The following is a 27,243-nucleotide window of genomic DNA, read 5'->3' on the forward strand; positions in this document are numbered from 1 at the left end:
GTCAGTTTGAGCTGGATGTTGGCGAGCCATTGAACAGTGAATTTCAGGGCATCATTCAGATAGGTAATCTCCTCAAGAGAGGAGATTTTGATGTATATCTGAGTATCGTCGGAGTACATGTGGAAAGAGATGTTGGACGTGTGAAGAATTTCAGCTAATGGTTCAAGGTAGAGAGTAAAGAGGGTAGGGGACAGAATAGAGCATTGAGGGACACTGATAGAGCTTGGGGAAGGAGCAGATAGGTTGTTGTTGACTAAGAATCTCTGGGTGCTCTTTTTCATAGTGTCTAGCTATTGGGTAATTTCCGTCTTTATTAAGGATAACCATATGTTGTAAAATTCTCTTGTGAACTGGTAGAATAGTACTACCTACATAGATTTTCTTGCATGGGCACTTTAAAATATATACTACAAAACACAAATTGCAAGATAAAACTCCTCTAACTTTAATGGTTTCGTTAAAAACCATTTGTTAGGATGAAAGGTTCTTCCCTTGTTGACATGCCTTACACTTTGTAAACTTAAAAAATGCTACTCGCTGTCTGAGCCACATTTGATGTGGGGCTGTCCCTCCATACTCACTCTTTGCCATATAATCCTTCAGGGACTTTGATTTCCTATAGGTGATACTGTTTGCCCCAGGATAGTATCTTCTCCTATAAAGTGCCAGTGCTTGTTTAAAACCTTTTTCATCTCATCATGCCTCATGTTATATGTTGCAATAAATCTACATGTGCTACGCTAGTTTTTCATTTTCTTTTTTAGAGTTGTTCTGGAGGGTCGAAGTAGCACCTCTTCCCTATTTAGATCTCTTGCTTTTCTCGATGCTGTTTCCAAACACCCAATTGAATATCCTCTTTCAGCAAATCATGGCTTCCTGTCCTGTTCTACTTTGCCATATTCATGAAGGGTGCTACATGCTCTTCTAGCCCTGGAAAATTCTCCAATTGAAGTACTCTTGATAAGGGGTAGGGGGTGGGCACTCCCGCATCTAAAATTGTACTACCTGTGGTAGGCTTTCTAAAAACGGTGTCCTCAAGTTTACCCGCTTCCAGACTCACCCTGATATCAAAAAATTCAATTGTTTGTTTACTTTCTTGACCCACAATTTTTTAATTCAATTTGTTAATGTACAGTTCACTGACAAATTGGTCTACCTCTGTCTCCGTGCCCTGCCACAGCACGAAGACCAAATAATGTCTTCTCTGACCAGTGTTCCAAGGATTGGGCCCGAGCACCTGCTCCTCCCACCAGCCCAGATGTAAATTAGCATAACTTGGGTGAAGCAGGTGCCATTTGCTGTTTCCTGTACCTGCTGGAACAATTCCTTCCCAAACAAAAAAGTATTCCTGGTCAGACACCATTCTATCATTTCGAGGATCATCCGATTGACAAATCTCATAGGTTTCATTCGTAAGAGGTGTTCTGTAGCTCTTAGTTCATCCTTATGTCTGATGCTAGTGTACAAGATAGATATGTCCATTGTCACAAGCACCATATCCTCCTCTCATTTTCTGTCATATATCTTTTTTTTTTATTGGATGAGTCTCTCAGATGACTGAAGTGTTCTCACTAGTGTGTTCAAATAAAAGTCAACATATTTTGATGTATTTTCAAATATACTCTGTTGGGCTGATATTATCGGTATCCCTGGTGGATTATTGAAGTTTTTATGAACATTCAGAATCATATAAAACACAGAGAGGACCGGATGTTTCTGTTTTAAAAATTGATATTCGTCCAAAGTCAGGAGTTTCTGCTATTTCCAATAGCTCAACCTTTCATTGGATTTCTCTTGGACATGTTCATATTCATCCAGGCTGATTTGTTTATAGCATTCTTCATTCATTTTTTTCAATGTTCGAAATATATTATATTCTTGAGATTTTCTTGGATTTTTGAAATGTTCTCCTTTTAAATATAGATCTCTCAAATCCTCATTGACGTTATCCGAAAACATGTCCACATTATCTCTCGGTGATTGTGGGATAAATCTGGTAAGTGGATGGAATGGAGTATGGTCTTCTTCTAAAAGTGTGGGGTTCAGTAATTCATTAAAATTCATTATTTTTCCATCCTTTAGCCCATAAACCCCACAACTCGCACCTAAAATGAAACTTACAACAAAAAAAATTGCACAATTAAAATCATAAATTTTCAATTAAATAATTAATAATAATTATCAACTATTTATTAATTAATTAATTAAAAACAAATTACTTCCCGCCCTTTACCCTTATAAGCCCCACAACCTGCACCTTAGAAAATAAATTATACAATTATCAAAATTAATGATCAATTATTAATATTAACAATTAATTATTGATTAAAAATAAGTGACTACCCACCCTTTACCCCTATAAGCCCCACAACCTCATCTAAAAAAACACATTACACAATTCACATTATGAATTATCAATGAATTAATTCATATTAATTAACAATTGAATAGTAATTAAAAATAAATTACTTCACACCCTTTACCCCTATAAGCCCCACAACCCAAACCTAAAAGTAAAAGATTACACAAATAACATAATAAATTATCACTTAGTTATTTAATATTAATTAACAATTAAATACGAATTAATAATAAATTACTTCCCACTAAGCATGGGCGGAAAATCCGTTTCGCTCGCGGATTTTGCGGATTTTCGGTAAATTCGCAATCCGCGAGATTTGCGAATCTCTCGCAAAATCCGCAAATCCGCGAGCAGCGGATTTTACTCGCACTGTTCGCGTGAGTTCGCGGCTTCCCAGTACAACTTCGCGCCCCCCGAATAAGTGCAAAATTGCAGAAATACGATCTTAGCAAAACTGAAACTACTTACCAGGTTCAAAAGTTCAGGCTCATCATTAGTAGCCATTTCCTGTAGTGCTTCCTGAGGGGCCCCTCCAGAGTTCAGTTGCCAGTTGCAACTATTATGTGACCCTGCTCTGAACCTCAGAATAGTTACACATATGCCACAAAGGTCCTGAATTACAGCTAAGGGAGACAAGCAGGAGCCAGGCTGGAAGTTCAAATCCATTAATCAGCCCCTAATTCATTATTGTCAGTTGGGGCAGGGCAGGTGTTGTAACTAATTTTGCAACAATGAAAGCACTTAGCAAGTGCAAAAGATCACTAATCAGGAAGCACTAAGGAAGCAGGTGCCAGCTAAAAAAATATTCTGTGACACATTAATCAGCCCCAAACTAATTCAGGTCACTTGAGGCAGGGAAGGTGTGCTTGCGTTGCCACAATAATGTACACTGACTGGACAACCAGAGGGTGCTGTGATGAAACAGAGGGTGGCATGGGTGGGCCAGAGGGTGGCATGAGTAGTCAGAGAGTGGCAGTGGTGACAGAGAGTGGCAGTGATGAAGAAGAGTGTCCCAAACAGGCTGGACACGTAGAAACAACAAGTTCGCGAAACTTGCGACCCGACAGGTAAGTTCGCAATTTGCGACATTATACAAAACCCTCGCGAATTGGCAGAAACCCGCGCAAACACAAAAAAAAAAATCCGCAAATTCGCGAGAATTCGCGGATTTTGCGGATTGCGAGTTCGCAAATCCGCAAAATTCGCGAACGCGAGATTCGCAAAATTCGCCCATGCTTACTTCCCACCCGTTACCCATATAAACCTCACAACCAGCAGATAAAATGTACATTAAAAAATGTTATAGAACAATTTTCTTTGTGTCCTTATCTCAAAAATAAGCGTCTGCAATTCTTAAAAAGAAGCCATCATTCCAAACAGTGCGCCCCGCGGCTACTGCCTTCGCTTAGGCCATACCAGACCAGACACTTTTGTTGGAAGATTGGTGTAATCATAGGGCCAAGAGAAACCAGGAGGAATTATACCAGTCTCATATCTCTACCCCAGGACACTAGGGCCTGCCAGATGTTCACATCACTCTCACTTTCTCCCCCCAGGTCCAATCGGGCCATAGCAAAAGCAGCTTATAACCAGTCCTCACACTTTGGGAGCTGCAGTTCTTTTCAGTTCTTACAAATTTCTCTCTGAGCTACTAAAACCAGGTATAACAATAGGCCTCTATGTATCTGCTGAAAATTCTTTCCAAGCGCGCCGCCATCCCCAAACAAAACCAGGGAGACATTGATATTGATTTTAACTTTAAAAATGCCACATATAACATCCTCCACACCCCTCCAAAAAGGTCTAAGTTCGAGGAATTCATAGAAGATATGGATATCATTGGCGTTAAGAAGTACGCATGTTTGATATTTTTGGTAAGGATAGCGGTGTAAACTTAGCAATCTTTGCTGTTGTATTATAAAGCCTGTTGATAACAAAGAAATGGTTCTTTCTTAAGCTGGCCGGCTTAACATATTTATAGAGAAGCTTCAAAGAGGGTTCATATAGATCTTCAATAACTGAATCAAGGGGAGACAGATTCCAGAATGCATGCTGCAGGGGATGTTCCACATCATCAGCCTCCTAGAACTTCTTATACCAGATAGAAACTTCCTTTCTTTTAAGATGTACTTCAAGCTAGATTTGCTCCTACTCTCACTCTCCTTGGATGTCCCCCTTTTCCGCTATAAACCAAGAAGCTAGTTGCAAGTATTTAAATCTGAAAAGACTACTTCCAACATTAACTCTTAAGACCTCTCGAAGGTGGACTCCTTCTGAGGATAAAAGTTCTGACCAAATAGTAATACCCGCCCTTTTTATTGGGATCGCAAGTCTATCCTTCTGACACAGCGTGGTCCCCGGGAATCCCAAACCGGGGCAAAATCCGAATAGTACCCAATCCCCATCTACATCTGACCTTATACCATAGGCTAAGGGCAGCCCTAAGAACTTTCGAACACACCTTTTTGAAGTACCTTGGTGCCCCAAATGTATACAGAAAGGCTTCTTCTCCACCTTGACCATTTCACCCAATAGCCTGCCCAGGATGTCTCCTCTGGTTTTACAAGTAGCATGCAGATGTTTTTAAATTAGAAAGCAACAGAGTACTAGTCAATATCTGGGGAGAGCTAACCTCCCTTTAATAAGCCTACGTCTGAACTTTTTCCTCGACAATCTAGCGTCCTTAATTGCCCAAATGAAACTTGTGATCTTTCTTTGAATTTTACAAATATCCTGACTGGGGAAATCTAGAGGGATCGTATTAAACAGGTATGTTAACTTGGGGAGAATGGCCATTTTTTACCAAGTTGATCCTACCAAAAATTATTAAGGAAGATTCTTCCATCTGGCGAATAGGCAGTCCATTTCTTTAATGGTCTTATTTAGATTGATCTGGGGGATTTTATCTAGATATTTAATGATAGTAATGCCCAGGTATTTGAACTCAGTACTCGTGCTACCCTCCCAGTTGTCGATGTTCCAACACATCACCTCTGTTTTGGAGGTGTTAGCTAGATACCCTGTTAGGGAATCAAATTCTTTCAACAGTGCTTCGAACCTTGGTATATGCCCGCCTCCGGATCATTGGTATATAGCAGCAAGTCATCGGCATAGAAAGACAACTTGCTACAATATTGCTCGGACTTGAAAGCAGAAATTAGGTCATCTGATCTTATTGCTTGTGCCAGGGGCTCTATATAAATATCAAAAAGCAGGGGAGAGATGGGACAGCCCTGTCTTGTTCCTCTTTGGATGTGAAAGCTAGAGTTTAACATGCCAATTAACATAATTAAATATCAATCACATAATTAATATTCAATAAAAATGAATCATTCATCTATCATAATTAAATAACTTCCCACCCCTTACCCCTCCAAACTCACAACCCGCTACAGCACTAAAAATCACAAAAATGAATTACTTTGAATTTGATCACCTATAAAAATGTAACAAACATATTTAAAAACATTTACAATGTATGTACAACAAATGTACATCATATACATTTAAAATACATACTAAAATACATAACAATAATAGAACAACAATTTTAAACAATTATATTTTTGCAAACGATGTTAATAACTTCAATATTTTAAAAATTGATATTACTAACCTTGAAATCGATATTCTTGACAACGATATTCTTGCTGATGATGATATTTCCATATCCCGATATTTTGGACACAATATTTTGGTATGGCGATATTTTTACTGTGTTATCTGTGATATTTTGCCTGAATAACCATCTTCAAGAGCTACACTGGTTACCAGTTGAACAGAGGATTCTCTTCAAAGCTCTCATTCATTTATACTGGCAGTATGCAGTACCAGATTAGAAGGTCGGGCAGTATCCGTCCTCTAGATCCTTGTGCTCAGCCTCAGCTTTTGTTAGTCACCATCCAGAGGCTCCACCAGGTAAGACTTGGCAGATGGTCTTTATGGTTTTGGATGGTGGCGAATGGAACGGGCTTCGCCTTTCTCTCCGGTCTATTCCTCATGAACTGCCTTTTCATAAAGCTCTAAAGACAAATCTTTTTCAGGATAATAGCATGACTTTTCACTATCTTTACAATGGGCCTGATTTAGATCTCAGGGGACAGGTTAACCCGTTACAATGGTGCCGGATATCCCACCGCTGAAGTTTAAATCCAATAGGATATAATGGAAATTATATTTCAGTGGAACGGATATCTGTTACCATTGTGAGAGAGTAACAAGTCAGCTGTTATCTGAATTCGGCCTTGTCAGACTAAATCACTGGGACACACTTTGGAGTAACCCTCACTTTACAAATCCCTTTCATTCATCTGAGTCCCAAAGTATACCCCCCTAAATTTCTCTTCTAGAGGCGCTACTAGGACGCCCTGGCACTACATCGGCCAACAAAAGACGTTGGCTTTCATGGAGGACACTGTATAAAGAGGTAACATATGGCACAGCACCATGCAACACCACTCTCACCAGACACCAACCCTTTACTAGAGAGTATGTGAACGTAGTCTCTTTCTACGCGGCGGGGGACAAAGGTCACACAGGTCATCGTTGCAATCTCCTGCATGGCGGCGGAAAGCTTAGCCACCTGAGCTGCATCTGTGTGGGGAAGGAAGAAAGATAAAAATTATGTTTGGCAATAAGGAGTATCACCTTTACTGTGAAACTTTGAGAAAGAACATATACCATAAACATCATCAAGGACGTAGGGGACCCTGACGCGTCCATCACTGGAGCGGGGCCAGAGGCATTGGCCGTTGGGACAGGCAATGGCATCACGGCCTATTTTCGCAAGAATATCACCATCCAGTAGGGCGACGTCGGCACCTGAAGGTATCAAAAATAGGTATTCCATTAGCGTCTGACACAGACAATTCATGAGAGGCATCCAGTATACGTGTAAGGAGAGGAGAGTGAGAGGCAATCAAGGTTAAAGATCAAAAGAGGGCGGGAATACGAGAAGAAATAGTCAAATTAAGAGCCTTGACAAAGAGCAAGAGAGAGTTAAAGGGCAATGAAGACATTCTAAAACGCAGGGTTAAAAAAGAGCAAATGTTGATAGTAGAGAAAGGGGAAGACACAATGGCGCAGAAGGGTAAAAGAGAGGCAATGAGATGAAAGGCTAGTAAGACAAAGTGTGGAGACAGAGGTGAGGAAGAGTGCAGAGGAGGGAAAGTGAGTAGCCAAGGGGAAGAGGCAGAGGAGAGAAAAGGAGCCATAGGGATCTGAGTGAGAGGAAATGGAAGAAAAGTGAAGACAGTGTGAAAAGGGGTGGGGGCAGGGGAAAATGTGGAAAAAGGGAGGTGTGAGACAAGGGGGAGGATGGAAGGTGGGAGAAATGGAAGAATGACCACAAGAAAGAAAGGGTAGAGAGACTATGAAGGAAGAAGAACTGGGAAACTATTTGAAGACATCCTGTAAACTGGAAAGTATGTGAAAAGTTAGAGTGGCGGTCTTCAAATGGGGGGGCCCTTTTGAGGGGGTGGATTTAAACTCCTGGGGCTGGGGGTCATGCTCTGACCAAGAAGATAATTTATTATACCACTATGGAACAGAAATAACAACAGTGTTGTGTTCTTAGTGAGAGAAAAGCTTAATGGCTGTTTACACTCATGTCATGGCTGAAAGTAGGCGTCAAAGTGTGCAAGGGGGGCTACAAATGATCTCCAATTAACCTCCTATTTCTGATAAAGAATTATACTGTTCAGGCTGTCACTAGCATGTTTGTAATCATGTATTTGACTGCATTTTAAAAGGGATAACTGAACACAACTGCAACGTTTAAATTGCTACATGTGTACAGAGCTGACATTTTTTTTAGAATAATTATAAGAATATATGCTTGGTATAGTAGGGTGGCCCCAGTGAATTTTTGCTTTGCAAGGGGGAAGACAATAGGTTAGAGAAAGGATAGGAGCAGCACAATTTAGACTACACACATACACATCACAGAAATGAAATTATATGTGCATTTGACATTATATTCACTGTGTGCCTTAACTTCATTAATGTGTGTGAAGCATTTAAATGCATTAATAAAATGTATTTACTGTAAAGACTAGACATTTCTATATGTGTACAGTAATGTTCAGTTTAAACATGAAACATGTATTCTTTGTTGACATCTTACACCTCAGGTCATATTTACATATCTAAACATGTACTCTTTTACTAATGTATGCATTCATTTCAAGTCACACATGTGCATGTATAACCATGTAGTCGATGTACACATTATATGCATACACAAATTTAGCCTAACTATAGGCCTCTTTGAAATGCATGTTGCTACCCAGCATGGTTCCTTTTCTTGCAGGTTTATTATTTTGTTAGTAAGGGAAAGGTTGTTTGTCTTAGATTGCCTATAGGAGACCTGAAGGGAACTTGGCAGTAACGTGAAGAACAATGATGTAAAGTAGCTTTCTGTTCATCATGTACTAGGATGGCAAGATGTACAAGGCTGCGTATTGCAGTCTCAGTTCGATGAGTTGGGAATTTAGGGTAATGTTGCAGATTTACTCAAGTAATCTTTTGATTGGTCCCTGGTGGTGAGAAAGGAAATAAAGGATGTTTCAGCATCCCCTGTTACTTTTAAGTTGGTGTTGTGACAGTAAAAGTCACAGCACCTTCCCTTTAGACCCTGAGAGGTACAGACCTCCCTGCTTGGAAGCGCAAAGCTTAATGTTAACATGCGATTCCTTTTTCTTTGGACTTCTATTGAAGTCTGATCATGCTGACACCTTCTTCTATGCTCCCAAATTTGAGACTCTTGGTAGATGACCCTATTTCTGTCTTATGTGTAGGCGAGAGAAGGGAAGTTTATTCGTGGAAGACCTGTTCTATTATTGTGGTTATTACAATTCTATATCGTATTATATTGTGTCTCAATCAACTAAGATATTTCACTTTACCTATCATAGAGATGTACTTATTAAATTTACATTTTGCTAGCATATTAACAGTATTGATTGGTAATACAAATAAAACCCTTTGATCATGTGCAGTGATACCTGGTCCTTATTGTGGAGTCACATGGACTTCAGAAGTTAATAATGTATTGTTGATGGTTTCTCCTTTTCAGTGCTTAACGTCAACTAACAAAGGTCCATATGGCCAAGGGGGAAAAATCTTTAACGACTTGACTAAGAGAATATGTTGCAAGGCTGAGCGATCGTGAAACAAAGTGATGCTGGACTGAGATACCCAAGCCACACAGAGAGGCTTACTACTTCCTCTGTGCTTAGGCTAAGACTGCAGGGGTCCGATTATTTCAGATATCTCTTCGCCCCTCTGCCTAAGACAGTGATGAGGACATATGCAGGCTCCACAGACCATAGAGACATAGAGCTTGGTGCTAGGTAGTGTGGCTCACTGGTTAGAGGCGGCAGACCCGAGAGCAGAGGACGGCCCGGGACCAGGGTTCGATTCCCGGCGCGGCAGGTTTCTGGACCAGGGTCAGCGGACTCGATAATTCTCTCGCCTCGGTGCCCACTCTGATCAGCGATCACACTCGGCAACTCTGGGCATTAGCTTGCCTCATCCTCACTAACGGCCCCACCAGACCGCCGGGGATGCCTGGTCTCACCCTGGAGATACCCATTAAGGGACCATCTCTCAGGGAAGCCAGGAAGGGTTTCGCAGCGGTCGAAGCGCCTTGGGACCCTACGGGTAAGTAGTGCGCTATATAAATGCCTATACATTTACATTTACATTTACAGGAACCTAAGCTACTGTGTGCACTCCTAGAGTCAGGTCTTCAAACACAGGATTGCCCAAGTGTTTTACAGCAGCCATTCTGTACCTGCATGAGCGGGCAAGGTAATACCCGTCAACTGCCAGGGTAGCAGAATAGAATACATGACTACACTGACAAAAGACACCAGGGGCCTCATTTATGAGAAATGACGCATCGCTGCGTGAAAGCAGCGATGCGTCACTTCTCAGTGCGCACTCCTTGCGACATTCCTGATGCGTCATATTTAATGTAAGACGCATCATGTCGCAAGGAGTTACAGATACGTCAGTATTTCTGACGTATCTGTAAGCGCAAAAGTGACGCATTGCTGGAGTGTGTCACAAAAGGGACGCAACTCCCCCGTCCTTTCACATGGGGCAAGCCCCATGTGAAAGGTACTGCGTCAGTCTTACGCCTGCAGTGAGGCAGGCGCAAGATTTTGACGCAACAGCCTCCTAAAAGTGAAGCAGTAAAATCTCATAGATTTCACTGCGTCACTTCTACGCCCCTTCCTTGCGTCAATACGCCCCCCTAGCATACATTGGGGCAGATTTATGTTGGGAATGCGCCACGTTTGCGTCACGCAACTGCGGCGTAAACATGGCGCATCCCTATGACCCATTTACAACATGACGCATCTAGGTAGATGCGTCAAGTTGTAAAGCCCTGCGCCACTTGTGGGCGTTCCGGCGCAGGGTGGGCGTTCCGGGGCAGGTGCGCCTCGCAAAAGTGACTGAGTGAAATCTATAAGATTGCACTAAGTCACTTTCAAGCCAATGCTGCATCAAAACCCTGCGCCTGCTTGAAGCAGGTGTAGGTCTTGACGCAGCATTGTAAAGATGGGGGCACCCCCGAGCCTTGCTGGAGCTGTGTCGCGCTTGCGACGCAACTCCAGCAATGTGCCAACTTTACGGCACAGATGCGTCACGCATATGTGCCGTTTTTGCCCCATGGTGCGCCGCATTGTAAAAGCGGCGCACCATGGGTGGTGGAGCAGCGGCGCAAAATAACTGGTGCATCCCTGGGGATGCGCCAGTTATCATACATCTGCCCCATTATACCTGGCGCAGGTATAATGTGGCGCAGGGGTTTACAAAGTGACGCATCTACCTAGATGCGTCACTTTGTAAATATGGCGCAACACAATGCATTTTTTACGCCACTGGTGCGTCACAAAAAGTGACGCACCAGCGGCGTAATAGTGATGCACAGCCTCATAAATGAGGCCCCAAACACCTGCAAGGATCTTTGCAAGTCAGAGAGTACATTCTCTGGTAGGTAAATCTCTTAAGGAATACTAGTTTGTTTCAACAAGATATTTCTGACAATGCTAGTGGTACTTGATTTATCAGAAAGTGCCAGTCAGCACCACATGTAACAGTTACGAAGCCCTGGTTAGAAGTAAATTAATCAGAGAGCCCTAGTGCAGTCTAGGTAAATCAGAAGGTGCTACTTGGAACTACCTGTATCAGTCCCAAAGTGATAGTTGGAACTGTGTATAAGTCAGAGAGCTAAAGCTGAAACTCGGGCATAGATTTGCTAACATTTGACAAAATGCAATGCCTCAAATGGAGAGAGCAGGAATGCACCTTATTCACTAAGATCTGGTGCATTCCTTCTCTCTCTGTCTGCGCTGGCGCACTCAATGCTGCCTAGCATCAACACAGGCACCCTTGCGCCATAGTGCAAGGGTGCTTGCATTACAGGCAGGCTTGTTTTTGTGCAGGAAGGGACACCTACCTGGACAAAAACTATCCTTAGAAATATTTCCCTTGTTCTGTGGGTGCTGCAGTATGAAGGTATTTCTGCTTGTTACACCTCTGTTGGGAAGGAATACCATTCTGATTTAATCAGAAGTTTATTAGCATTAATTAATCTGGGTTTGAGTCATAAACCATGGGTGGGTGCATGGGAACACCCATGCTCCACAGATGGAACACATTTCCGGCACAGAGTAACTCAAGGCAGCGATTTGTGCTACCTTGCGTTACTTTGGATTCACTAAGACACACAGAGGAGTTGGCCTAATGGCTAGGACGTTCGCCACGAATCTGAGGAACTGGGTTCGAGTCTTGGCAACGACACTGAACATACTGTGATTTTGGGCAAATCACTTATTCTCCCTGTGTGTAACAAAAATAAATGAATGTGCCTCATGTAACCCAACTGCTATGTTAAGCGCTCTGAAACCCGATACCTTTGGGTCAAGTTCTATTGGGTTTTTATCTAGGAACCTGAATCAATATTGCTATTTATGCCCTTGTATGGCTATGATCAATAATATCCCTATAATGGCATAAGAATCAAATCCATATTTAAGTAAATAGCCCTTGCAGTCCAAGGCACAGCAAAAGCTACTTCCTTGGATTCCTAGAAAGCACAACGAGTTCTTTCAACACACCAAACCTCCAGCAACCTGGGAAATCCCTATTTGCTTTGTTTTGATTTGTAATAGAACTCCGGCGAGCACTGTAAGAACGGCCAGTTCTTAGTGACATCTTATGTCCAAACCTTACGTCAAACTCAGCATCTTTCATGTATAAATATACCAGCGTTGCCTTAAGCAAACACAAGGTGGTGGTTTTGGAGCAGAGTAGCTATCTACTTGCCCGAGAGCCCAGCTGATGCGAGAGCCCACGGACGCTGCCCCTCCTCTTTGGCGCGCTGAAAAATCCAGCTCCGGCGTTTCCAGCCTACCCTTGCGGGTTGCTGGGATATCAAGTCCTGAGGAAAGAGATACCAGACCTCCTACATTCTATTCCCAAGGTACAGTGCTGACTAAACCCTTTAAGAGAATTCTTGAATCAGATTCTTGGCAAAACCTACTTAACTTAAACTGCTACTTACTTACTCCTTCCCACGTATTAGGCTTAGGTCAGGTACACCGGGGTAGGCGTATTTTAGAAGCACCAGTTGAGCACGTTAGTCAATATATATATGTATCTATATATTTTATCCATTTTAAAGTATCTTATGGCTAAGAAACCATATCAATGCTTTTACAGTATTATTTCATAATACTCCTTTTACTGTACGTACTTTACATTAAGTATTGCAATTGTGGCAATTCATTTCTCTTGCATGAGTAGGAAGACTGCCCAATAAATAATACCTTTTATTGAAAACGCCCGTCTCTCTATTCTCTGCACTCTGGTGAAACTAATAACGCACAATGACTGAGTGAAATAGCTGTCTATTGTTTTCACACGACTCTAGAGATTTACTCTTATTCTGGGGGAGCAAAGTTGTCATGTTATATGGTTGTCGGAAGCTAATCCCTTCTTGTCTATCCAGGGAGGTTAAACTCCTTCTCGTTTATTCGAGAAAGTTTCTAGTGACCTCTGAGCTAGCTGGCAAACCTTAAGTCTAATATAGTCAGTAGAGACCTAGTTGACCTCAGTCCTACGTCTACACTGCTGAATATATTATTCCAATTCGCAGAGCCTATTGGGAATATAGGAACTACACTACAGTTTGCGATATATAAAATAAGAACCACACAAGGTCTTACTTCACCTTATATTCCATCTGTCTTTGTTTTGTATCCTTAGTGGGACCTGGCTTGGCAGTACGGGTAGTACTGTTCCTATTGCAGCAGGATCAAGACTGATTTGCATATAGCTGGGTCAAAACTGAGGTGGCATGGTGTACAAAATAACGATGGTTAGAGAAAAATGCAGGCCCGAGTGATTACCAGTTTCTGAAATAAATTTAAGCATTCCACCCATCACTGTTTTGTATACCTATTGTGTAACCCTAATTGAGAAGGGTATGCCCAGATGTGGAGTCACTGTAGCCAATCTGTACTAGGCTGATAAGCCAATAACTATGACAAAACAGGTCCTGCATTGCTTGTTTTCCAGTACTGGGAGGATATGACTTGGCAGTTCGGGCTGGACTGTTATTATTAGCGAAGGGTCAAGACAGATTTGCCTATAGCTGGGTCCAAACTGCAGTGGCACGGTGTGCAATACACAATGATTACCAATGGCTGACATTATTTAAAAAATTCTATCACTTTTTTGTACACTTATTGTGTCGCCCCTAAGTGGGATGGGTGTGCCCAGATACGGGTCAAGTGCACACTGTGTTATTGGAACCAACCTGCACCCGGCAGATGAGCCCATAACGAATGCGCAGCCGGCCTTCGTTTGCTTGTATACCTGTTCAGGGAGGACCTGCCTTGGCAGTTCGGACTGGACTGTTCCTATTGGAGCAGGGTCAAGACTGATTCACATACTTACTGGTTGGCTGAGGCAATGCCCTTGCCAGGTAGAAACTACAACTTTCTTCAGTGGTGGGTGATTACACTCACTGTATAGCCTGCACTCACCCTTGGGTAGCTTAGCACTGAGCAGGAAGGCCTATCACAGGCACAGGCAAATTGTAAAGCATTGGCACAGCACTCCTTCACAATGTTCATATTGAGCGTTACAAAAGAGACTTCACACGTGATGTATGAAAATGACGTTTGAATTCAACACACAATAATCAACACAACATGAACATCATGAACTTCTGGGCATAAATCACACTTGTAAATATTAACAGCAGTACTAAGCCCAACCTTGTTGAAATGACATCAGCAGTATGCACACTTGGGAAAGATCCTACTATACCCCACTCCTCCCCCGACCCAGCACCTTTATGTGGTGCAGCACATTGTCTTCCCTAGGCCCACCCTAGCAATTCTTATAATTTAATACCACACAGTTATGCAGTGCTCTCCAGGCCACAACAATATCAGAAATATGATCATACAAGGAATTATAACACGAGGCTGCATGTGCAAAACGAATGTCAAACACAGAGTCCTTCTGGCAAGAAATCAACATGTAACGCAACACAGCCATCCGGGCACCATCAATAGGGGTGGGCGGAGTTCATGGAGTTGCACTACGTGGAATTCCGCAAAGTTGCATAAAAACGCCATGGAATTCCTCGGAGTTCTGCTCCACACTAATTACAGCCCAGAAGTAGAGAGAATCCTATTTGAGACAATATAAAATATATATATTAAATCATCACTAAGGAACAATTGTGCGGCATGGAGTTGGGTAAATTGGAGCATAGTCTCATCTTCTGTTACAGCCTATAGAAGTAGACAGAATCCAGACTGAGGCACTATCAAAAAGGTACATGAAATCATAGGGAATTAATACTAAGCAGCTTGGAGCACGGTAACTCGGACAGGCTGCTTAGTATTAATAATTCCCTATGATTTCATGGATATGGTTCTATTACAGCCCATAGGAGTAGACAGAATCCTAAGTCCCAAAAGAGGCGCTATAGAAAAACGTAATATGAAATGAAGGGAAAGGACTGATTCCTTGCTGCAGGCGTGACCAATTCGCCCTAGATGCGCCATCGAGCCAAATGGATCTGCCAAGAGCTCTTAGACGAGCCAGGACACCACAGTGTCTGTGGGTTTCTGCAACTGCATAAATGTTTAACAACAAAAGGAGAGGTAGGGAGAATGAGGCACTCTCTTAGTCCCCGGTTAGTTATGCAAAAACAAGAAAAGAGAGGTCAGATCAAACACTTGATCAATCTAAGCGTAAACTATACAGACCACAGTTCAAGGAGTCAACACAAGATTAGATTATCACATCCGATTTGGGTGATAAAGAAAGCCCTCACACACTGACCTAGTCAGTGTCATGCTTCATCATCGGGCCCGACCGACAGAGGCCGAATGCCTCTGCGGTGTGCTACGACACCAGAAAGACTGCGGAGCAGGTTTTGTGTGTGGAGGGCGTGCTCTTGTTTACAGTGAAATATTAAAAGTGCCTGGAAAAGGGTATCGAAAAAAATATTTAATAAATGATCCCTGGGGCACAAAGTAAAGAGTATTACGTGTCTGTATTTACATGCCAAGGTTCAAGGTTGGTAAAATACAGAATATACTCAATTTCTTTCAGTCAACATGTTTCAGCCATAAGGGTGGTATATTACCATGGCATTCTTCAGGACTATACCCCGGCGGTATGGGCTCTCTAATCACCCACCCTGACCTGGGGACGTGAAAGTGAAAATAAAGAGTGAAAAAAGTGCATAAAAATATTGGAAGAGTAAAATACTCGATTCCAAAAAATACTCCGTAAATTAGGAGTGTCACTGCACTTTCAAAAGGGGCGCTACTAGCACCATGGGTCTCGGGAGGGGGTCGGAGCGACCTGGCACATCGCCCTCAGCGCTCTCGACCCGCTGATAAACCTGGTTGTGGCCTCAAATCCGGACCCCGAGGATAGGTTGCCAAACAGATGTCACCTTACACAGGCTCCCGCCGCTGTGCTGCCTCAGCATCAGATTCAAAATCACCTTTCTCATGCTTAGAATAGGAGTCATAATTTCATGATGGGTTTTAATATCTATTTTATAAACATTAAAGACGTGTTTTAAACATAATCCCACAGCATGTACGAAGAGGTCCTGCCCACTGCCTACTACTTTTCCCCACCGCACAAAAATCTGGCATTTGATTTGAAACCTCCAACATGTAAATGAAATACCTCTCTATTGTCTTTCTCAAAGTTCTAATGAGAAAGTAGGTAACCTTCTTAACATATAAGCTACGCCATTTGGAACAATAATGTCTTCAGCAGATTATTTAATTAAGGCAGCAATCAGAACAATGCCAAGGAGAGATCCTATTGTCTCAGGAACTGCCTATGGCTGAAGAATAACTATAAAGGATTAGAATTGACATTAATGGCCAATAACATGAAACTTTGGAAGACAAACCAAAACCTGCAATTCCATAAAAACTTGACTGACAATATACATAAGAAGAACAAAAGATACAACTCAGTATCCTGCAAAAGGCAAGAGAAATAGACTGGTGAATTATCTGCATGCCACACACTAGCGTCTGTCAAGGGTTGTGCATGATAATAACGTGAACTGAGGAAGCAATTTCAATTCCTACCATCATGTCTTCATAAGTAAGCATTACAAAACAGGCAGGCAAACAAGACTGAGGAAGAAAAACTGTTTGGATGCTTCAGAACAGATGCAGATGTTTGTCTGTTTTAACTTATCATTTCTTTTGTGTAAACAATGCTAAATACAAGATTTAAGGCACATGTATCACAGACAAGTGCAAGCAACACCATAAATAACAAATGTATGTAGAATAAAAACAAACCATATCAGCAAGTACCTAATGTCAATCTATACAAACTGTAGTTGTTAAAGCAAAAGAAAAGTGCAAATACTTACAAAGTGCACAATAAAGCTATCACCAGTCCGGCAATAAACAAAAATCAAGCATGTTTAGTAAAACAATAAACTTTCTTCTTGCATCATTGTGAAAATACATTCAAAGTGCATGATACAAACAAGTCCAGCAGTATGCAAAAATGAAGCCAGGTCAGTCAATCAATGCCCTGTTTGGTGTGTGCAATAGGGCACATATATTTAAAAGCAACTGGTAAACAATAACAACTGCAGCACCATACAATAATCAAACCAGTTTAAACTAACAATTCCCTTTTTGAAGGCTCAAATATTTCAAAGTGACTGGCACAACAGTAACAAGTACATCGAGCAGCAGCATACATAAATCAAACCTATTTAGTCAAACTAATTCCCCTTTTGTTTGTGCACCACCACAGAAACACTTATGCAGAGTTTAAACATTCTACACCTTTGCTAAAATGTGGGTTTTTTGCTCAACTTTATACAGAAAATGTTGTATTTAAAACAATCTGTTCAAGAATCATTTAATCTCTAAAAAAGAGAGAGGGGTCCACCTACACCAAAGGGACAGGACACCAAAAATATGTTAGTCTAGAATAAGCTCCCTTTGGGGTATTCTTTAGGCATTCCAATCAGACACACATATCACACATACCACTCAAATCACACCGGGTCAGTTCTACAGTTGCCAGAAAGTCACCTATGAAGTCTGTATATTAAAAAATATGTTTCAGTTTATTAGGTTGGATCAAAAAGATATATACATTTAATATCAGTTATCATTAAAAACACAATTTGTGAATGTCACATCAAAATCCACAATAGATAAAAGTCATATACCAAATGTAAAAAAAAACAATATTTAAAAACTGTGCAATCACATTCATATGATTAATATTTTCGTCACAACATCTTATGCATGTATGGTACAGTACACAACAAATGTCATAAGAACTTGCTTTTCTACAAGTAGGCCAAAAGTGATGCGTTTCGGAGGGTTACACAGGTCCAACCTCCTCCTTAAGGCTTGCTAAAAATATGTTCTGACAATGTTATCAAAGTGTACGTAGGTCTGGCTGTTAAGAAAACTCAATCCTGGTATGGAGTCTCTTCTTCCGGTACTCAACAGAGTGTAACTAGAAGCCCAATGCTGGTATGATTTAAAGGGGGAACAATCCTCCAATCCATACATACATATCCCAAATGAAGATGAAAATCAATGCTTGTTAGTAAAGTATTCTCGATTTGTCTCAGATCTCAATTGTTGCAGTGTAGAATCTCCTGCTCGTACGCCAACAGACGATCTTGCCATACGAGCAGGAGATTCTTCAATCCCTGAAATGACAGTAATGCCAACATTGGAATACTGATATCTATAAAAGAATACAGAAGAATATTGACTTCGCCACACTTAAGAAATTCTACACTGAATTGGTTCCCTCACAGAAATTCTGGAGAGGACTAGGAGTATGAGATATTACCTACAGACACAAAAAAAACAAAAGTAAAAAACACCCAATTAGTTCAAGGATTGAAAAGTGGGGATCAACACCCTGATGAAAGCCAGCTCCACCCATGTGGGGGCTTAGTATTGGAAGAAACATGTTGGCAATTGCAGAGGGGCTATCAGGGCCCATCGCTTTCCCTTAATACCCCGACATATATATATATATATTTTTAAATTTGTATTTTTGTTGCAAAATACAAATAGTATCATCATCATCAATCACATAAAAGCTTACATTCTTGAGGCCTGCTAATAACACGAGGTAAATATAAAACAGTATGCACAAGTCCGGCCCTTTCTGATCATGTAGCAACATCATTATTCAAAGTGATCAGATGAACGGAATGTATAAATGCACAGTAAAAATTACAATTTGCGTTTTGTGTTTTTTGTGAAACATTGAACATAAAACTAGAAAAAACTGCACACATGAGTTGGCATGTCATTGAGGTAGATTTGATAGCATCTAGCATCATAGCTGTCATAGGAGGGACCAATCATACAGTTCCGTACCCTAGGCCCTACCCCATCCCCCCTCAACAGACTCCCAGCACAAATCCATCCCAATTCCCATATATGTTGCCCATCAGCCAGCCCCAGTCCCAATCAGTGTTCTTCTTCATCGTCAGAACCCTCAAGATCCTCTTCATCCAGTGGCTCACATATGTCCCCCCTATAGGAATTCCAGGGCTGCCAGACCCCGTTCCATTTACGAGGATTATCCCATAGTTTGTATACTGCCCTTTCAGTCAGCATGAGCATGTCCATATTTCGGATCCATTGAGCCAATGTGGGGAGGTCAGCCGACCCCCATTTCTGTGCTATGTCTCGTTTGGCCGTGACCAACCCGATCGTGGTCCACGCCCTTGCATAAAAGGTAAGGTCAGTAGGCCCCCACACATTCAGTAGACACATCCGCGGGTCCAAGGTGAGTGAGGTGTGAAGTGCCTGTGCAATGGTACGGAGAACCCGCTGCCAATAGCTAACAATCAACGGGCAGTCCCATAACGTGTGTATAAACGTGCCCTCAGCCCCGCAGCCCCTGAGACAATAGGGATGATCTGCTCTTTGCAATCAGTGTAATGTCGTGCAAGTGTAGTAAATCCTATGTAGAATCTTTAACTGCACTAGGCGGAATTTGGAGGATATACCTGCCTCACGAGGGGACGCCATGGCTGCATTCCAGTCAGATTCGTCTAAGTCTCCGACATCAGTCGTCCATCTGTCCTTCAACTTCTCTAGTGGGTCAGGCATGTTATTAATCAATTTGCGGTAAGTCAGCGAGGTTGCCCCCTCCTGTAAGAAGTCCGTGAGCAGACGGTCCTCTAGCGGAGAGGATTCTGGTGGGGATGTGTCTGGTGGAATTGCCGCTTGTAGGGCGTGTCTAATCTGTACATATCTGTATAGTTCGTTATCCCCCAGCTCATACTGTTCCTGTAGAGTTGCAAAAGGAACCACCCCCTCCCTCGTCCACAGGTCCCCCACAGTTGAAATCCCGATGTTATCCCACTGGGTAAATCCCTTAGTGCGTCGCAAATGTCCCAACGCCTTTGTGTCCCATAAAGGTGTAAGTTTTGTGATGGTCCCATCCCATTTCAGTTTTGCTTGCGCCTTGTACCATAGGCGAACGGTGTGTATCGTGGGTCCACTGAGTTTCGCCGCAATACCGCGGTGGTACAGTGGGGCCAACAGACTGTTCGTACCCAGTTGTGCCCTGTCTGCTTTGAACGCTGGATCCTCTTGCGGGGCATGTATCCATTGATTAAGGATCTTAAGCTGGGCCGCCCAGTAGTACAGCCGTACGTTGGGCAACGCAATGCCCCCATCGTACCAACTCCTATTCAACTTTATGTGCGAGATCCGGGCTGGCCGGTTCCCCCAGAGCAGACCCGTGATCTGTGCCGCTATCTTTTGGAGGAAGCTATCCGGTATCAAACTTGGGGCATTTTCAAGAATATACAAAAAGCGCGGCAGGGCCATCATTTTAAAGAGCGCTGCCCTTCCCAGCAATGTCAATGGGAGTTCCTTCCAATTCAGCACATCATTACGAAGTCGGAGCAAGGGAGGCTCTAAATTAAGCCGTGCGAACTCTGCCTCGTCGCGGGTAATATGGACCCCCAAATATTTAAAGGAAGAGGGTGCTATCTCTAACGGACACGAGTCCGGGAGTGGCGGAAGTGGCCCTTTGAGCTCGAAAATTGTCGACTTTGCCCAGTTGATGGTGTAACCCGAGACTCGCCCATGTGCATTACAGAGAGCCAGGAGGTTGGGAAGGCTGTCCTCCAGGTCAGTGAGGTATATTAACATGTCGTCCGCGTATAGTGACACTCTATCCTCCCATTGCGGAGTCCATTGGATCCCCTTCAGGAGCTGCGTGGTACGAATAGTAACCGCCAGCGGTTCCAGAACCAAAGCAAAAAGGAGGGGCGAAAGCGGACATCCCTGCCGCGTGCCACGTCCCAGATGTACGGTTCGAGAAATATGGCCGTTAGCTACCACTCTGGCTATGGGGTCCTTATAGAGCATACGTATCCAGGAGATAAACACCGGACCAAAACCCATACGTGCGAGCACTGCAAAGAGGTAGTTCCACTCCACCATGTCGAACGCCATCTTGGCGTCTAGTGATAGGATCGCAGCCGGCTCCCGCAGCAGTGAGAGCCTCGCCACAACCCCATGTACCCTGCGAAGGTTTAGGGCCGTACTTCGATGCGGCATGAAGCCGGATTGGTCTGGGTGAATCAATTGAGTTAAGCACCTCAAGAGCCTGTTTGCCAGCACTTTAGCTATAATTTTGGCCTCTGGGTTCAGAAGGGAGATGGGTCTATATGACGAGCAGTTATTGGGGGGTTTACCCGGTTTTGGGATGGCTACGATAGTCGCCATCCGTTGGTCCGGCGGTAACATTCCCTTCAGTCTACATTCCTCGTACATCTGAAGAAGGGGCGTGCCCAGGGATTCTGACATGGTTTTAAACCACTCAATGGGTATTCCATTGGGGCCCAGGGCCTTACCCGAATGAAGGGAGCCAATGGCTAGTTGGAGTTCATCCGCAGTCAAGGGTGCGTTGATATCCTTCGACGCCTCATCCGTCAATTTCAACAGAGGCACACGTTCGAGGGCATCTCGAGCCTCATCTTCCGCCACCACTGTCGTAGGGGTGTATACCTCACCAAAATGATCAGCGAAGACCTCCACTATTTCGCCTGGGTGGGTGTGGACCACGCCACACGAGTCAGTGAGCTGTAGAATATTCCTCCCTCCCCCCTGCTTCTTATCTAGCCACGCCAAGAGTTTGCTAGCTTTGTCCCCAATGTCGTAGACCCTGTGTTGAGTCGCAGCAATGTCCGCCAAAGTGACCCTCCGTAGGTGGTCGGTGAGGCGACGCTGGTGGACCTGAAGATCGTGGAGTGTATCTTCCGAAGGGTTTGCCATATGGGCGGTGTTGGCCCTCTCGAGGCCCAACTCTAAGTCTAATGCTTCCCTCCTATGTGCTTTCCTGCGGTTCGCAATAATGGCAATGGCTTGGCCCCTAAACACGGTCTTATATGCTTCCCATAATGTGGAGGGGGAGTCTACAGAGGACCGGTTCTCCTCAAAGTAAAGCCGGGTAGCTTTCTTCAGGTCCTTACTTATCTGTGGGATTTTAAGATATCCAGGGAAGATCGGGAATAACCGTCGTCGTTTAGTGCCTGTGGTGGTGATTGTCAGAGTGAGCGATGAGTGGTCCGAGATACCCCTCGGCTGTATACTCGCCTCGGCCACGGTAAGCAGCCCGTTGCCCAAAATGAGAAAGTAGTCGATCCTGGAAAAACTATTGTGGGTGGCCGAGTAATATGAATATTGTTGCTGGCCAGGGTGTAGTGCGCGCCATATGTCCACCAATCCCTGTGCGTCTAGAAAGGATTGTACCTGCTGGGACCGTCTGTGTGTATTCGGGAGGGGAACCGGTCGAGGGTGTCCGTGAGTGTCATGTTGAAGTCCCCACCGACGAGCAAGTCCCCATCAGGGAGGTCTAACAAGAATCTGCCAAGGTCCGGCAGGGCTACAGAGTGTAGCGCCGGCGGTATATACACGGAAACTACATTTAACAATTTCCCCTCCCACTGACCATGAACTGCCGCAAAGCGGCCATGAGCATCGACTGCCGTTGACTTCACTATAAATTGGGAGGACTTCTTCTGCAAAATACCCGTACCACGAGATCCTGAAGTAAATTCCGCATGCACTATCATTTGGTAACCTCGCCTATCTAGGGCCTTCGTGGCCGCCCCCGTCAAGTGTGTTTCCTGTAAGAGAACTAGAGCAGGCACCTGTCTTCTAATTCCCTGTAATACCAGACCCCTCTTAATCTTGTCCCCAGACCTCTGGCGTTCCATGACATGACGTGCAATGGGTTCGGTGTGGTGTGGTTATCTGTTCCAGCCATGAGAAAGATGTTGAACCATCATGAGGCCCCCTCGCCGTAGGCGAGGTGGCGTGCGGAGACAAGTGTAGGGTAAATGCAACTCTTTCCGACATTCCAATTCCTCATTGTCCCAAACAGGCAAGATGCTCTCAGCAAAATGAAACATACCAATAAACATATGTGTGCATAGAACAAAAACTCGCAGGACCAAAGGGTCCTGTGTTGTGAACCTTCCCGAACCCCTAACCACCCCCCTCCCTGCCCCCCTGCTGCACGGACTCAAAACTGCCCGCCCCCCCAACTGAGCAGAGTGCATACCCCATCCCCAAAACAGTGTACTTGCGCGTTGGGGTGAGGGACTCTCTGCTGCCGGCAGTCTCTCATTCACTCCCTCGGAGGCCCTTCACCCAGTGTCCAATGGCGGGAAGCGCTTACGCAGCATTAAATGTCTACAACAAAAGCATAGTCTGAAGCTCATTGTTCCTCATTCTCTTCTTGGCCGCCTTCTGCCCACAAAGAGTCGCTACTTTCTGGTCCACCTCCCGAAGCCTGGGAATCCTGGCGTTGACCTCCATTTCGATCCTTCTTGGGTCGATTTGTCCGTCGTGGATTCTGACCCGGCCTCCAGCCTTCCAGCCATTCCTGTGCTGTCTCCGGGTTATCGAAGAACCACATTCTGTTCTCAGCTACCACTCTAAGTCTTGCAGGAAAGAGCATGGAGTACGGTAGTTCTCTTGACCTCAGTTCCTTTTTCACATCAAAGAACGTTCGTCGCCGACGTGCGACCTCCGCCGTGTAGTCGGGGAAAATGGCGATGGTAGCGTTCTGCATCTTAAGAGGAGGAGAAGTCCTGGCCGCCTGCAAAATGGCGTCCCGGTCGCGGAAATTAAACAAACGGGCTACTATGGGCCGCGGAGCTGCCCCAGGCTTTGGTTGGCCTCCTGGTACTCGATGGCCCTTTCAATGGAGAAAAAGTTCGACAATCCTTTCGGCTTAAGTTCATCCGTGATCAGGCTCTCCACAAAGAGGTCCATGGCTTTAATTCCTTCCGACTCCGGTACCCCAATAATACGGATGTTGTTCCGCCTCGCACACCCTTCCTGTTCATCCAGTTTCTCCCGGAGCATTTTATTGTCCTGCGCCATCCTCCCCATTTCCCGTTGGAGTTCGGAGACGTCCTCCACTAGAGATTTCGTAACCACCTCCATGTTCTTAACCTTCTCCGACATTTTGTGGAGGTCCGCTTTGAGCAAGGTGACATCCGTGGAAATCGCACCCACTGTCGTTTGTAGCTGAGCCAGAGCATGCATTACATCGTCCAGTGTCGCCTTCTTACCCACCGGGGTGTCTGCCGTCTTGCCGCCCGGATCTTTCCCCGTCGCTGGGGAGGTGGTTGGCTTGTCGGAGGTATACCGTTCGATGCGGGTCTGTGTGGCGCCGCCCTTGGGGCCTTTCCCCGCCATACCGCTGGATGCCGTGCTCCTCGTGCCCCTACGCTCCAGGATATCTGGAGCGGTGTGATCGCACCACCCAAGCCAAATATATTGTGTTCACGCCTCGGTAGGGTGTTCCGTAGGGCGAAGAGCGCCGGTATTTGCCAAGTGCGTGGCACCTTCCTCGTTCCAGAAAATGGCGGATGCCCCCGTCATCACAGGTTCCCTCACACTCAGAGCCGCCTATTTCGACATCGGGGAAGGCCGGGGCACCGGCGATAATGCTATTGTCCGCCACACTCCCGTGGCCTGCGTGCTTTCCTGCTTCTGATTGTCCGGGAGGCACTCGTTCTTCCGTCTCCCGCGGCCAGCGGGCACTTCCGGTCCAGACTCCCAGGTCCGCCTGCACTTCCTGCTGGGCCACTCGACCAGGGGGAGCCCCGGCTTAGGAGGTCGGAGTAGGCCGAACTGCAGCCTCGACGTATCTCGGTCTCCAGACGTCGGATTGTATCGCCGCTTGTCGCTGCTTACACCACCCGGTCCTGGGCTCTGGTACCCTCCTGTAGGGCTTGGAAATTGTATCGGATTATGTGTCGGATTGACGAAGAGGCCGCTTCAGCTGCGGAGCTCGTCCCTTATGCTGCCGCCATGATCGGCTGCTAGCCACGCCCCCCCGACATATATATTTTAACCCTTCCAGGGGTCTACAGACAGAATAAAAATATTGATGTTGACCCCTAGTTTGTTTTAATATTCTAGTACTGCAAATTTTGGTCCCATTATAAAAGGGAATAGACCTCCCTTCTTTTTCTTCATTTTCTGTTGTGTCACGTCGCTTTACGTGTTGTATGTGCACTATCACATTTTTTTCTTTCTTTCTCTACCCTCACCACTAATCTTCGTTAAAAAAAACAGATTGCGCTCCATCTAGCGTGTTGGTCTGCACCTGGATGTATGATGCGGCCCAATGATGAAGCAGGACACTGCAAAGTGTGTGAGGGCAGTATTAAGACATGTGTTATCTTCCCTTGTTTTGTCTTAGGTACAAGTACATATATTTTACTGGCCTTTTATAGATCATTATAGGATCCATCGTCTCAGTCTGTTGTTTGACATTGTACAGATGGGAGTGTATTGTGTAGTCCTTCTCTGTTGTGTGAGTTTACATTGTTTTATTGGAATGCCTAAAGAATAACCCAATGGGAGCTTATTGTAGACTAACAAGAATCATTTAATGCCATCAGGACAAGACTCTACAGAACAGAGCTGGTTTGATCAGGGGCCCCCCTAAAAGTCTTTTACAGCGCTACTCTTAGTTTACTCACACTCAGTTCTGTGAGCTGGATGATACAAATTCTTTGTAGGAGGCATATTAACCCGCTGTGCTGTGTGGGTGGTAGGAGTGCCCATGTGAGTGCACGGTGAGCGATGCAACAGTAGGTAGGGTAAGAGGAGTGACTGTAGGGTGAGTAAGGTGACCATATGAATTTGCGCGTGGATGTAAGTGCAGTGTGGGACGAAAGAAGTGCATGGTTAGGGGTGGGCTTGTTTAAGTGCGATTGCACAGTGACAGGTGAGTGAAGTGTCACATGTGCAGGGTGAGTAGTGTGCTTGTATGACTGCAGGGTGAGGTACAGGGTGAACAGCGCTAGTGTATTGTGAGTGCAGAGTAATCACTGTGAGTGCAGGGTGAGCGAGTGAAGGGTGGGAGTACATGGTGATCACAGTGCATTGTGATTGATGTGAGTGCAGGGTGAGCGTAAAAGTTAAGGGTGAGAGTGTTCTGAATGCAGGGTACATTCCCAGACAATTGAAGTAATTTAGCATGTTATTGACGGAGGCGTAGGGTTTCAGATATGCTAAACTATTGCTATTACGACATTGATCAGGGATCGAGGCTGCAGGAAATAAAGCATGTGCTGATCCTGCCACAAACTTCCAGTCTTATGATTAGGGTTGCCAGCTTATTATTTTGATGTCACAGACAGGACAAAAATAAGCAGCCTCCTAAAGCCGTATTTTCAGCACTTATCTGTTCACACTTCGAACAGCAAATATAAATAGAAAGCACTTTTAATTGTGTTCTAGGGCTGCCTGAATGATCCATGACTGATAATTAACATGAACAAAGACAGAAAAGTCACATTACAAATCAATACTAACTTTATTTATAACCCTATTTGTTGTCAAGACGAGGTCTTTCCAGTCTCTTTAAACAACACATGGCTGGCATTTTTCTTTCGACAACCTTACTTTATATTCCTTTTCATTAAATGCATTCTCACACTACTGCAGTAAATGTAATATACAAATGTAAGGAATAGGCAGAGTGGGGGCCCAGGGGGTACTGGAACCAAAACAAAACAACAAAGCCTTGGTCACCAGTTTACAAAAGTCTGGCCTCAAGGCAATTGCCTTCAGTCCCCTTGCTGCTGGGCCTTGAAGCTCAGGTCACCTGCACCGACCGCACATGGCACGCACCCATTTAATATATGAGGCGGGACAGTTATGAGCAACTCACTGGTGCAACCAACGCCGGCGAGAGAGTGTAGTGCTGCCTGTGTGTGCTACAGTGGTGATTGGAGGCTGGAACACGGGGCTGCT

The 27,243-nt window shown here is 44.3% G+C and overlaps 1 protein-coding gene across 1 annotated transcript in view; it reads right to left on the minus strand.

Annotated features, from left to right (window-relative positions):
- LOC147729328 (astacin-like metalloendopeptidase) overlaps positions 1 to 27,243 on the minus strand; it is a 335,057-nt gene that overhangs the window by 266,683 nt on the left and 41,131 nt on the right. Inside the window, exons 2-3 of the mRNA XM_086959823.1 lie at positions 7,043 to 7,183; positions 6,838 to 6,955 (exon numbers count right to left, since the gene is read on the minus strand). Of these exons, the coding sequence (XP_086815949.1) occupies positions 6,838 to 6,955; positions 7,043 to 7,183 (259 nt within the window). The remainder of the gene's footprint in view (positions 1 to 6,837; positions 6,956 to 7,042; positions 7,184 to 27,243) is intronic.

The sequence above is a fragment of the Lissotriton vulgaris genome, chromosome 2_2 (assembly GCF_964263255.1).
Source record: "Lissotriton vulgaris chromosome 2_2, aLisVul1.2, whole genome shotgun sequence".
Classification (NCBI taxonomy): Eukaryota; Metazoa; Chordata; class Amphibia; order Caudata; family Salamandridae; genus Lissotriton; species Lissotriton vulgaris.